Source organism: Diadema antillarum, unplaced genomic scaffold, assembly GCF_040938485.1.
Source record: "Diadema antillarum isolate AM-2024a unplaced genomic scaffold, OU_Dant_1.0 seq00001628_RagTag, whole genome shotgun sequence".
NCBI classification, from domain to species: Eukaryota; Metazoa; Echinodermata; class Echinoidea; order Diadematoida; family Diadematidae; genus Diadema; species Diadema antillarum.
The window spans coordinates 147,646-161,343 of record NW_027272337.1 but is presented as its reverse complement, the minus strand read 5'-3'; the positions used below and the strand labels follow the sequence as shown (position 1 = coordinate 161,343).

General features: G+C 36.9%; 1 protein-coding gene across 1 annotated transcript in view; it reads right to left on the bottom strand.

Annotated features, from left to right (window-relative positions):
- LOC139711228 (myelin regulatory factor-like) overlaps positions 1–10,202 on the bottom strand; it is a 45,164-nt gene extending 34,962 nt beyond the window's left edge. Inside the window, exons 1-2 of the mRNA XM_071623146.1 lie at positions 10,006–10,202; positions 5,763–5,820 (exon numbers count right to left, since the gene is read on the bottom strand). Of these exons, the coding sequence (XP_071479247.1) occupies positions 5,763–5,820; positions 10,006–10,048 (101 nt within the window). The 5' untranslated portion in view covers positions 10,049–10,202. The remainder of the gene's footprint in view (positions 1–5,762; positions 5,821–10,005) is intronic.
- Positions 10,203–13,698: the final 3,496 nt, after the last annotated feature.

Below are 13,698 nucleotides of genomic sequence, written 5' to 3'. Positions count from 1 at the left end.
GTCTGTAAAGGCTGTATAGCACTATACATAATGTTGTGTACACAATCTGTACAACTGTATGATGTGCAAGTGTACAAATGTACACTTTGTACAATTGTACGTAGAGGACAAACCCTGTAGATTTGGTACACGTGTAGATAATAGACATGACTACATGTACACATTACATGTATGTGTATACAAATGTACAAATCGCAGTTTAATACTGTATACAGGTAATATAATGCAAAAATGTTCACGGTATAATTTTGCATTGTACATATATTTTCGCATACATGTACATAGTATTTCACGCCACTATACTTCCAGCTAGCGCAAATTCAAAAACCCCTAAAAATATCTTCACCATTTTCTCTGCAAATATTGAATGGGTTGATAATTGCACAGCACAAATTGAGGAACCCTAGAATGTGTTTTTGAGCTGCTCAGTGGAAAAAAAAAATAATAATAATAATCATGCAAAAATATCAATGTTTACAGGGTTATCCACTACACAAAGCTTGTACTGTACAAACTGTACAAGTACAGGTGTACATTGTACTATTCAAACTAATATAAAGATTAAACTTGTTCAGTTTCATAAAAATGTACAGTACAGCATGTACATTTAGTGTACTACAATTCTACATGCAGACCATTTATTTTACTTCTCACGAGCAAAAGGTTTTCATTTGTTCTGGATTGTTTTCTTTTGTTTGTTTTTGACTGAACTCTGTACTACATTACATGTATGTACAAGATATGTACGTAACAGTATACAGAGAAGAATGCCATTGAAGGCCCTACTGTAGGGCCCAATGCACAGTGCACACTGAAATGTCATGAATCAAAACAAAAACAAACAAAACAAAACAAAATGAACTACAAATTGTACCTGTCATAACAAAAATTGGTAACCACTGGTTCATTGTGTTTTTATAGCAGGGGGGGGGGGGGTGAAAAGGGGCTGTACAGGACTGCATACAAAGAGTGCTATAAAATCAGAACACACTGTAAATATGCACACAGTGTTTAATACAATAGCTTCTAACTGCAGTCTCCTCCATTCATTATGTGTACACAATAGAAAAGCGCTGCACAAGGGCAGAGCACACTGGACTTTGGACACTGTCATGCGACTTCTGTTTTGGATGTTATCTGCAAGTGTTGTACAATGTTTCTGTTACATTGGACTACATGGTACCATATGATAACATGAAAAAATGTGCAAACATAGTAGACATGCTGTACAATCTACAATGTATAACCTATAGCCTATAAACTAGATTTTTTGAACAGCATAAAAAAATGTTGTGCAAAACTTTGCCTTGAGTCAGCTTTTGAACAGTCAGAATAACAAGAAAATACTTGGCAAGAAAGTTTGCTCTAAAAGGTACCAATGTACACTCATCCAGTTGGGCTTGCAGTACAACGTAATGTACTACGTACAGTGTGCATGTGTACAACAATGTTCTTTTAATACTGAGTACAAGTCTTTCATTCACTATTGTCACAGGCATGTGTTTACAACGCTCAGCCATAAAATGTGTAAAATTGATGAACTCAGTGTCTCTACATGTACATCACACCTGTCAAACCTACACTGTACTGTACGTTCACGTGCAATGTACACTGGTTTCATGTGGTTCCTATATAGTGTACATTGTACAACCTTGTACGTGTACATCAAGTCATCAGGGCCCCATTTCATGATAGCAACTCTTGCTGGAATGGCAACTTCCAATAGCAACAGCCAATCAGGAAGCTGGATTCTTGTCGTTACCATGACAATTGCCATTCCAGCGAGAGTTGCTACAGTGTATCATATCAACTCTTTATGAAATGGGGCCCTGTACTTGTACAAATGTACAAGTGTACACATGTACATTACATGCTGTATTAAGTACACATGTACATCTACAATATAATATACACACTTGTACAGTTATTGTGTACAGTGTACATACATTTTGTGTAGTAACGTGTACACTACAAATGTACATTTTTACGTAATACATACATAAAACAGTTTGTACATGCAAGTACATTTTTGTACAGGATACTGTACACATGTACCAGTGTACAACATACATGCCTATGTACAGTACCTGTGATACAAATTGTAGTAACTAGTGAAATTGGTATTGAATGATACATGGATGGTACTGTACACATGCATTTTCAATAGCATCAGTTTACAACTTGTAGTATACAGGGTACTGTACTGTAAACGTCAATATTTTAGCGCGATTAATTTTTCGCGCTGAGCGGCTCGAAAACATATTCGCGGGTTCTTAAATTCGCGCTCCGCAGCGGGTTAATACACAGTCTCTGTTTTCATCCAGCGATGCCAGCGTACATGTACGAAGAGCGATGTAGCGAGCGGCGCGAGTGCGAGTACAAGCGCTCAACTACGTAGTACATGTGTATTTTACTTGATACATGTACTGTAGTACTAGTACTGTAGCCGCGTGGATGTAGCACACCAATCGGCCATGGGCTCGCTGCGTTCGGTGCGTGCGATGATACTGCTATAAATATGCGTAAACATGTCTGTACTACGTAGCAGTATCATCGACGAAGCGCACACAATTCAGGCCGTTCAAAATGTGCATAGAAAATTGCGAAGATACAAATGTATATTCGCGCTAGACGAACGTAGCGCGAAATCCGCGAAAATTAATGTACCGCGAAAATTTCCACGTTTACAGTATTTCATACTGGAGCCCTTTTTTCCATAACAGCCTGTCACTGCAGGAAATCTTCATAGTGGTAAACACACACACAAAATTACATTGTCGCTGCCAAGGCATACTGTAATTTATGGAAATACATTTGTACTACCAGTATACACTGTACCTTCTTTTAATCTCCTTTCTTCTTTCCATAATTTGGAACTTTAAAGCTTTGTCTGTTATATCAGCATGCTACAAACACGCGCACATACAATTTTTGTACGTGCTTGCCCGATTGCCTGAGGCAAGTGAAAATCAAATTTGGACAAGTGTCTTTTGAACAATGAGAACAAATGCTTGCCCGAATTTCAGAGGCAAGCAAAAAGTTCTGAAGCCACTTTGATACGCGTAGCCCCCCTTTATTCACTTACACTGTATTCCCCTCTACATTTCCCTCGTTTTTAACACGCAAATCCCATAGGCATTTGCCAAAGAGGGAAATATATGAGAAAATGTATTCTTTTCTCCCCAAAAAAGGTTTTTGTCTCATTTATAGGTACTTGTATTTAAGTAACATTGGTATAAAAGTAAGTCAATTTCTGTCACACTGTTGTTTGTTTGGTTGTTTTAACTGTTTGCTTGTAAACTTGTTGTTGTTTTTTGTGTGTGTGTTTTTAATATCAAAATGTATGCCTGTACATGTACTGTATATTCCAGTATGCACCTTTAAATGTATCAATTCCCTTTCTACTTCTAACAATCACAATCGTGGTTGTTCATGTACTGAGGGCTTTCAATACAGATGCAGGGCAAGTCCAAGATAATGCGCGCGTTACGTATGGGACATTCAGAGACTTTTATGACCTGAAAAATAGTGTTAATGGCCTTTGATCATATTGAACTTCATCATGGTGATTGATATCTAGGAGAAGTATAAACATGTAAAAAATTGAGAAAAATGACCTTGACAATTATATTCTAGAAGAGAAAATATGAGCCGTTACGTATGGGACCAGAAAACTTTTGTGTTTTTGAACATTTTTTTCAACCTCAAAACTCTCTGAAAGTATTTCATTCTACAACTTGTAACTCACTGTGATGAAAGTCACAACACTCAAGATTATCACAGGTAAGTTTCATGTCATTAGGCAAAAAGCTCTAATTACAGGTTCTAATTAAAGACAGACATGACGCGTTACGTATGGGACAGTTGCGTATGGGACAGTTTGTCCCCCATTCATTTAGTGTGTGAAGAACCATGTTTATGGGTATTTTGCATAATTATTGTAGTAAAATCAGTTGAAACTACTCAAATACTGATCCAGATTGTCAAGGAAACATTATTCCCCGAATATTCACCATCATAATCATATTCAATCATATTTTTATACTTTTATGACCAACCTGAGTATGCATGCCCTTTGTTCCCCATTCGTTTAGTGTGTGGAGAACCAATTTTATATGGGTATTTTGCAAAATAATTTTGCAAAATACCCATAAACAAATTTTTGCATAATCATTGAGGTAGAATCAGTTGAAATTACTCAAATGCTGTTCCAGATTGACAAGGGAACAATATTCCCCATATATCTACCATCATAATGACATTTAATCATAGTCTATATTTTTTATGACCAACCTGAGTATGTGATGCCCTATTTTTATCAGGATAGTTACTACTGAAAAATTGAATAGTTTAAAGTGTTTACTTCCATTGATGAAGGGCAGTTTGCCATTTAGTTTCAATAAAAAATGACTTGACACAAGAAATATTAATTTCAATAAATAAGCAATACCTGCTGCGTCGAACCCCAGTGATCAAGTACAGTAGATGATGTCTGTCTAACTGTCAGGTCATTGATTCGAGTCACACCTCAATACCCATGAATTTTGTCGGGGCTACTATTGAAACTGAATAAGGACAATTTGTGTATCACTTGCAATAAAAAGAAATCATTTTACTTCATATATTTTTTGTATATATCACAACCATTTCAAATTGGATCTCCGTCACATAAACTTTGAATTCCTCTAGTCTTAGGATTGTATGCTCTTTAGTAATTCATATAATTGGTTTCCAATCATCTCATTTAAATGTTTAAAACTGAATCCCCATATCTACAAAAACTATACCATCCCTTTAATGCTGATTTTTCATTGTGTATTTTGCCATTTTCCCCTCCCCCTTTCTGAAAATTGTTCAGTCAAGTACATGCATTGTTTCAAGTGTCTAAAACCCAAAAGTAGCTGCAATGTTGGGATGCTTTCTTCAGGATGATTGACCATATGTGTACTGAGAGACCTTCCCAGCTAGCTACATGCATTCACATGCAATATGTATGAGGATGTCCCATACGTAACGCATTTGTCCCATACGTAACATTATTTCAATGCCTAATAGAATATATTTCCTTTACTGTTTTTTCTTTTTTCTATGGTATTTAATTTCTCTAAATAATAAATTAGAACTTTCCAAAAGGGCATTAAAATATCCTTAGCAATTTCAGAAAAAACCTAAAAAAAATGACCTCAATTTGTTACGTATGGGACATCTCATGATAGGACACGAGCTAATTTGCATAATCATTTGCATAATCCCTAAATTTTTATACCAAGTTAAACTATTTGATGAACTTCTTATGTCCACATATTAATCAAATATCATTTGCTTTCCTTTGAATTAATATGAATTTTTATAAATGTCCCATACGTAACGCTGTGTTTTACATTTTTGCAAATGAAGCCCTTGAAATTTGCATAAACTTACATAATATCATTTTTTCCTCCATTGAAATCAAAACTTCAACTCATAAGCTTCAAAATGATACCAAACATATCAATATTGAGCAAAGATGAAATTTTGCCTTCTGAGGGGACCTTATCTTGGACTTGCCCTGCAGTGTACACTGTACTGTACATAAATGATCTCCATACATTGTAATTAACACTGCAGGCAGTAAACATACAACACAGTACAGATTTAACAGAACGTTGTACAATGAATGTACATGTGCACGCAAACAAACACGGAGTTACAAAGGGGAGAAGTATACAAGTACAAGGTAGAGAACAATTCATCAAGAATACTTTTTACAGCATTGAACTCACAAATTCGCATCAGATTCTGTCAAGAAGTTCTCTAGTTGATCCAAATCAATGCCCTGGTCTGCAGAGAAAGAGAAGAAACCAGAGAAGAGGTGCATAAGAAATTAGCTGCAAGACATTCCAATATTAAAAATGAAACGTAAATTGTATCTCATATAAGCAAGCAAACAACAACAACAACAATAACAACAAAACCAACAAAGGAAAGGGTAGTGGCAAGGCGAAATCAAATAAATAAACATGTGTTTCTTGTCCATGCCCCTTTACATTTTGAGGCCATTTCAAAATATATTTTTAATTTCTTATTGAAAGAAATAAATTGTAACAAAAAATATCTTTTAAAAGACAATAAAAATCAAGAAAATCCACCAGAAAAACCGTCCTTGCAATATCATAGTATCTGTCAGGAAACATGTACATTGTACAGAACTTTGTATACTTGCAACATTTGTTGGTTTTGTTATTTTGTTGACCTGTACTACATTGTAGCTGTACCGCCCTAGACCCTTGACCAATTTTCAAGCTGAAATAGTGAAAAGTTCTTGATTGCATTAAGATGCGCTATGTCCGCTGCATGAGCATGAAAAAAGATATACAGTTGAACCTCTATTATCCGGCCTCCCTTTATCCGGATCTCTCTATTATCCGGACGCAATCTCGCCGTGATTTTTTTTAAATAATTACGGGAAGAAAGGGGGATCCCAACTCCTTGAGAACTCCTACCCAAGCACACATGAATTACATATTACTTCCAATATGATTAACATATATTGCATCAAATTTCCTTCCAAATTGCTTACCTTCAGACATTTCAACATCCCGAAACATCCCCAAATGTAACAATGAAAAGGTTGCAGTACATACACATTACTACATGTGGTACTACAATGGGCTACATCAGTACATGTGTATGTACATGTATATGTACATGTATAAAGCATTGAGTCTCCCGTATCCGGCCAAATCCCTTATCCGGATGAGCCCCGGTCCCGACTTGTCCGGATACGAGAGGTTCAACTGTATAACTTTTAATACACTTATTGTACATATTGTCGCTGCACTAGAGAGTGCCATTTATGCTACATGTACGTTCTATTATGTACATGTACAGTGTACAGATCATGTCTATCCATGATCCAGCTGTCCGGCCATGGCTAAGGATGTTGACACTGTGAAGACCTGAAACAAACTGTAGTCTATAAAAAGCGATACGATATTTAAAAAAAAACAAAAAAAAAGTTCAAAATCAGTATAATGAGCATCTTGCCAAAAGTTACCGAAGTATTATAAGCTCATGTGTCTTTTTCAATGAAACAAGAGTGGCCCTCGAAAACACACACATACACACACACACACAAAATAATGATAACAAAAATATGTACCTGTAGGGTATACAATGTACACTTGTACAGTAGAGTTCTATCCAGGTGTAATGATGCATATGTAAATATCATACGATCTACAAAGGTTGTACTTAGGGTAAAATTTGAAGAGATGTTGTCATTGTGGAGATGAGGTCAAGCAGCAAAATCCAGTCATATTGAGTTCGCCCATTTGCACTGTCAGACATTAGGCACTTTGACAGTAGGCCTAAAGTGTATTGTAATATACAGCTGTACACTGGTTTGACAGTAGGCCTAAAGTGTATACACTGGGTATAAACATTATACACATGTATGCACATAACAATTAACATGAAGCCTGTCTACTGTAGACTAGGCTCTGGGAGAGGTTTCTACTCTAAACGTTGCACTTCAATATCGAGGTAAATTTACCTGTAATGTTTAAAGTGCTTATTTTCGTGCGAGCAATTTTTTTCATATTTGAATTTCACCCGTTTTTGATTACAAGGAATCTAGACATGTAGGATGTATGGTTGGGTGTCCAACACATCGACACCCTATAAAACGTCTTTTTACACAGTCTGCAGATCCTTAGAATACATTGTATGTCACAATTTGTCTGAAATTTTTAATACTCACATGTAAAGAAAATTATACTCTCAATTCACAAGCACTCATTAAAAATGCAATTTGCTGTACATGTTCCAAGATAACTGCTTCGAACGCGTGGGTTGTTATTTTGACTCACTCACCATAGTTTTGAAACCAACACCCCTACTCTCCATTGACAATACGTGTGCAATGCACGTGTACACAAATGTAGTGTTTTTCCAATGGTGCATTTATGATCTATGGTATCATTATTTTGCTGTTGATCTTGTTTATTATCGGGTTTTTTAGTTATAATTGGACATCATCAAATCCCCAGTGAACTGTGGAGAACGCAAAACCACTGCACTGTGCATAACTAGTCTCATGCGTGAAAGTTCATTTTTTATGTGCAACGCCATACAGTACTCTCCGCATAATCGGCGGCTCGGGCAGAGCGTTTCTTACTTGATTAAGCGGAGTACCCGATTAGCAGAAGAAAACGCTCATTCACAGTTGACACATACAATGTGTGTACATGTATGTACGATGTACATTACAGTGTATGTGTATGCATTGTCCACTGCACCAAACACCTACACTGAATGCTTTTATGCATGCTTGCACAGCACATTATACATTGTACATACAGTTGTACCTTACATTACACTTGCCGAGTCAGAAGCAATAATTTACACTCTTTTTACGGACAAATATGTTTTCACTGTTTGTTTAATCACTCCCCAAATGATCGGTCTTCTCTGCAAACTAAAGAAAATACGATTACCCGTGGAAAATTTGACATTCATGATTTCTTAAAGTGTTTTATCCGCGACAAAATGTGGGTAGAAATTGTATTTCAAATAGAAGAAAACTATTTACCCATTTATGCGGAGGGGCAACCCGTTAATCAGGCAAATTTAATGTGCATTGGAACTGATTTTGACATTACTACCCAATTACATTATGTGTAAGCGGAGTACCCGTTTAAGCGATACCCGATTACGCGGAGAGTACTGTATACAAGGTGTAACTAAAGGGGTGTCAGTATCATACATGTACAATGTACAATGTGTTCTGTACATGGTTACAGCACGTTATTCCCAAGGTTCGTTATTCCGAAGGCTCTTTATTCCAAAGATTCGTTATTCTGAAGGTTCATTGTTCCGAATTTCATTTTCGGATCAACCAATCTTCGGAATAACGAACCTTCGGAATAACGCCACAATTTTTCGGATTAACGAACCTGTAGGTAGAACGGATTTTTTGTATAGGGAATTTGCATGTTTCGGATTAAACGACCCTTCGGAATAATGAACCTTCGGAATAGCGAACCTTCGGAACAACGAACAGCACCCATATGTACAACCTGTACAATGCACAGTGTCGATGTGTTGGACACGCATAGGGTTCTATAAATTTTACCATCTTTTTTTAGCGGATGACATGCAAAAATATTATTATTAAACTTTTTCTTTTTTTCACACTGATCTGGTAGCACGAAATACATGAAAATCTCCACTTTTCCAGCACCCTCTACCCTACCTATAAGCTTAGTAGTACTAGTAGTAGAGTTTAACGTTACTTGTTGGAAATAAATCTAAAATTATTTTCTTGATTTCTGTTTTTGCCCTCTCTCCGCTCCTGCAACATTATGGCCTGAGCGAAGGACAGTCAAAAAGGCAGATTAAAAGAATGTGTAGATCTACAGTACATCTAGGCCCTAGAGATGCGGGATGTTAGACAGAAAAATCCATCTCTACTGCTATCAGTATCATGTGGAGTCTTTTCTCATTTTTTTCCTTTTTTTTTTTTTAACTTTGAGTTTTTTACGGAAGGGGTAGGCCTAATAGTCCCAACAAGTTAGGTTCTATTCCGTGAAGCCAGACGCGCGCAGTCTCCACGGCACGGAACACTATCCCCCACAAGTTGGGGCTTTTGTAGGCCCAACAATAACATTGCTAATTTTACATTACGTTTATTAAAATTTATCGTTTTCGTTCTGTAGCATGCAAACAATAGTAGAGACCCCTACGATTGGCTTCTACTGCCCTTCAGACATCGAAGTTATTCAATACGATAGAACGTGATCACTAGTACAAAATTCATGAGGTGAAGTTTAGATTCTTTCCGGCAGAGCAGAGAGACAGCGAGTCACATCTCACTGTGCTGCTGCCCGCTAGTCTTCCGTAATATTTTACGTGTGATCACCTCGGTTTGCGGTACGGTCTAGACTGGTAATAATGGCACTGGTATACTAAACACGGTGAAGTCAAAATACTACCACTGACACTCGCACTGACAAAAATACTTACTTAGTATCTGCTGAATCGCTTCATTTTCCCCTAAAACATCCATGGAGGGTGTGAGAATTCCTTAGTGGATCGTACAGCCACAACCTCACACTAAAATATCACGAAACTTCCATGAATTTGATCGTCTTGTCGCATTCCCGTGACATTACAGCATACATGTAGTTCTAACTAGTGTTCACACCTGCGTCCATTTTGTTTCTCTGTGACTGGAGGAATACTCATTTGCATGATGAATATGACTGGCTGCGCTGCATGCATGCAGAGCACGCACAAGGAAGGGTGGCTGAGTTTTTATATTTTTGATAAGCAAAAAGAAAACTATGGAAACTGGTTAACTCGATTTAATTTTCTACCAATTTAGGTGTAGGATAACTAGCAATGTCTCTGCAAAACAAGAAAAAAGAAATAGACTTTCTATACAGAATTAACTTGTTTCGAAAATGTATGCAAATGAGACACCTGTGGATGACCCATTCGACATCATTATCCAGTAGCGATGACGTCATAGACACCGATAGTTCTGTAGCAACTCGGCATACAATATTCGTGTTAGGGGGAATTCACAAGTGGCGACAGCGCACCATGATACCAAAACTACGGGCGCCAGCTATTGACAAAGTTGAATTCTGGCTGATACGCTACGATCATTCATAATATTGCATTTATATGGCGCTTCATACTGACGTATGACATAAGAGGGGAGCTTTTTCCGCATCCTTGGGGTTTGAACCTGCACGTGTCCAAACTTTGATAATGTACACATAATGTCTCTGGCGCCAAAGGCAGCGCCTTTATCCATGTAGCTATGTCAGGTTTCCAACGATTTTTTTTGTTATTATAATTTTTGAGATAATGAGAAAAACATGAAAGAGCATTCAATTCTATGACGCAAGGTTGATGAAAATTGGTTTTGTAATGGTTGAGATATAAAAACAATCAAACAAGCAGACGATCTTATTAAAAGATAGGACCCTCCATTTTATTAGGTTCGCTTTGTTTTGCTTTTTTAATTTGGATATCCCAGCCATTTCAAAACCTCAGAAATGCTCTGGCAAAACTTTAAAAGCCGGATCCTCATCTCATCAAATGAGTGGTTAGACCCTATGTCGTGTATGTCTTCCTTTGTATTATGCACAAAAGAGTGTACCTTGTTAATATTGATACTGAGAGGAATGCATATTACAACCTCTACTTTTTATCTCACTCCCCTCCGACCCCCCCCCCCCCATTTCAACATTTGTAACATGTTAAAATCGTGCTCCTTATAAAAATTATAAGCTTCATTATTTATCGCGTATTAGAATTATGTTTCTACGTAGGCCTACTATGCAGAATATACCTTTTTTTTTTGCATGAAAGTATATTTTGTACACCTACATCTGTAAATATACTCTTTGTTGAAAATCAGAAATAATTAAATGAAGATTATATGAGAGAAAGGGGAAAATAACAAAAATAACAACATAAGAACATATCTTTGATATTGTGGCGAGAACACCCTGAAATTCTTTTTTTTTAAAACTTGTATGTGTACATGCCACTACAACGAGACATGGATAAAGACTATGTATGAGTTCATTTATACTGACCTACTCGTTAGATTGTGTACGGTACGTTGAACTTACGTGTGTACTGTGTATACGAACCCTTACACTGCTAGTCGACAGATACACTGTATACACCGCTGTCACTCATACAGTACATGAATCTAGGTTGCCTTGTCTATTAACAAGTAGGGTGGTAATAACAGTTAATATACGGAGGGACGAATTAGAGATTTATATTTGTAGGTACTTACCTGCTTTTCTTGGCATCTTTTCTGGTGATAGTTGTCATAATTTGTAGTCTCTTTTTGTATTGTCAACGTAACTTACGATAATTCTTCTTCATAGTTGCAAAAACCCCTATGTGTGTAATGAATCAGTCTATATGCAGCTGTGAGAAGGAAGTTGCGCTGAAGTAGCGCTGTGGTAGCGCATTCGCGTTACACTACCAATGAAGAAGTAAACAATACGCGTAAATAGTGTAGAGTACGCGCTAGAGTAAAGGGGCCGACGGGTATAAAAACGCGCATATGCAGACGACTGTTTACTCGACACAGCTGATCTGTTATAATTCAGAAGTTACAGATTTGTTTTCCCTCTTGAATCCCAGCAACGTGAGTAAGAAGATGTTAGGATTTATAGTTGGTGCTGATAGCTAAGAGATAATTAAAGGCCCTTTAGGTGTTAAAATAATATATCTGAATGGTACGGGATTTTAGTTCACGCAGAACGGGAATATTTATTGGGGTGAACATCTTTTGGGTTTGCTGTTGTTGTATAATTGCTGTATGTTATAATGTGGGTTGCATAGGAAGAGTGAGGGAAGATTTGAAAAAGGGGGTTAGAGAACAAAAATAAATGGTAAAATATAGAATTGTTAGATAATTTGTGGTTATTATGATAGGAAATAATATTCCGGTTAAGATGATATGTTGTTTGGGGGAATTTTATATGAAATTGCAGAAATTATGATTTTTGGCTCTCTTTACCATGTTTTGGGAAATTGTAATACACAGTGGCATATGGAGTTGAAGAATAAAATTTTAATTAGTACAAATTGGGGGTAGAACTGGAGCTTAAATTGTTCTACACAGTATGCTCATTGTAGTAGTACATTGTGTGTCTCATATCTCTGAGTAGAAGTGGATTTATTGATTTTTGAAGCTCTTTACCAGGTTTTGAGAATTAATTGGTGATTTGATGGGTGACCTTTCAAGGTCCTATACAAATTCCAAGAATATTTCAAACAGAGTTATAATTCATATATAGGAAGATACAGCTGGCTTTACTGAATTTTATGATGCATATTTTGTTTAGAAACTCCATTGCTAACTTCAGTTAGGGATTTTTGGAGCTCTTTCCCATGTTTTTCTAGAATTATGATCTTTGGTAGATATAAATGCCTTTTGATGGATGTTTTAGAGAAGAAATATTTGATGTATTCCCGTGACCTTATTAGTTGATTTTATACTGAAATATGCAATATGGAAGTATAACAACAAATAGAATTATTCTAGTCTTTCTTATGTTTATTTGTCAGTCGAACCAGATAATTGACAACATGGAGGTGGAGTGGAGGGAGTACCCTCCACCTATTACATAGTATGTCTTTGAAATAAGCCAAGCGTACCCTCGATAGGTATACAATGTATTTATAGGGTAATCATTATATAATTTTGTAAATATGTGCACTGTTGTGGTTATTGATCGCTACTAATTGAGCACAGAGATGCTCATCGTGTTCTTTTTATGATGTGTATACCCTTTTGTGTAAATATCAAGATGGATGCTTAATGCATCATACCAGCTTGATGTCGAAGTGACAGTTATTGTGTAATAGGTAGTAAACATGACCAAGGTTCTAATAAGAAGTACATGTATAAGATTTTAATTATCAATAACTGGTTTGATTATTTAATACGAGGAAAATATTAAGTAATACTCGAGTGAGGGAATAGGAATTGCTTCCCCACCCTTCCCCACTCCCCTCATCCCCTGCAACCGTGGCCACTACGTGGATGAGCAGGGAACTGAATGGACTAGCTGGCGGACCAGGCGAGGCCTAGGAGAGAGTGACAATGTCAGGGTTTGCAGCCAATAGAGAGGGTCTCTCTGGTCTGGTAATGCAGTCTAAACCTGGGGAAAGCCG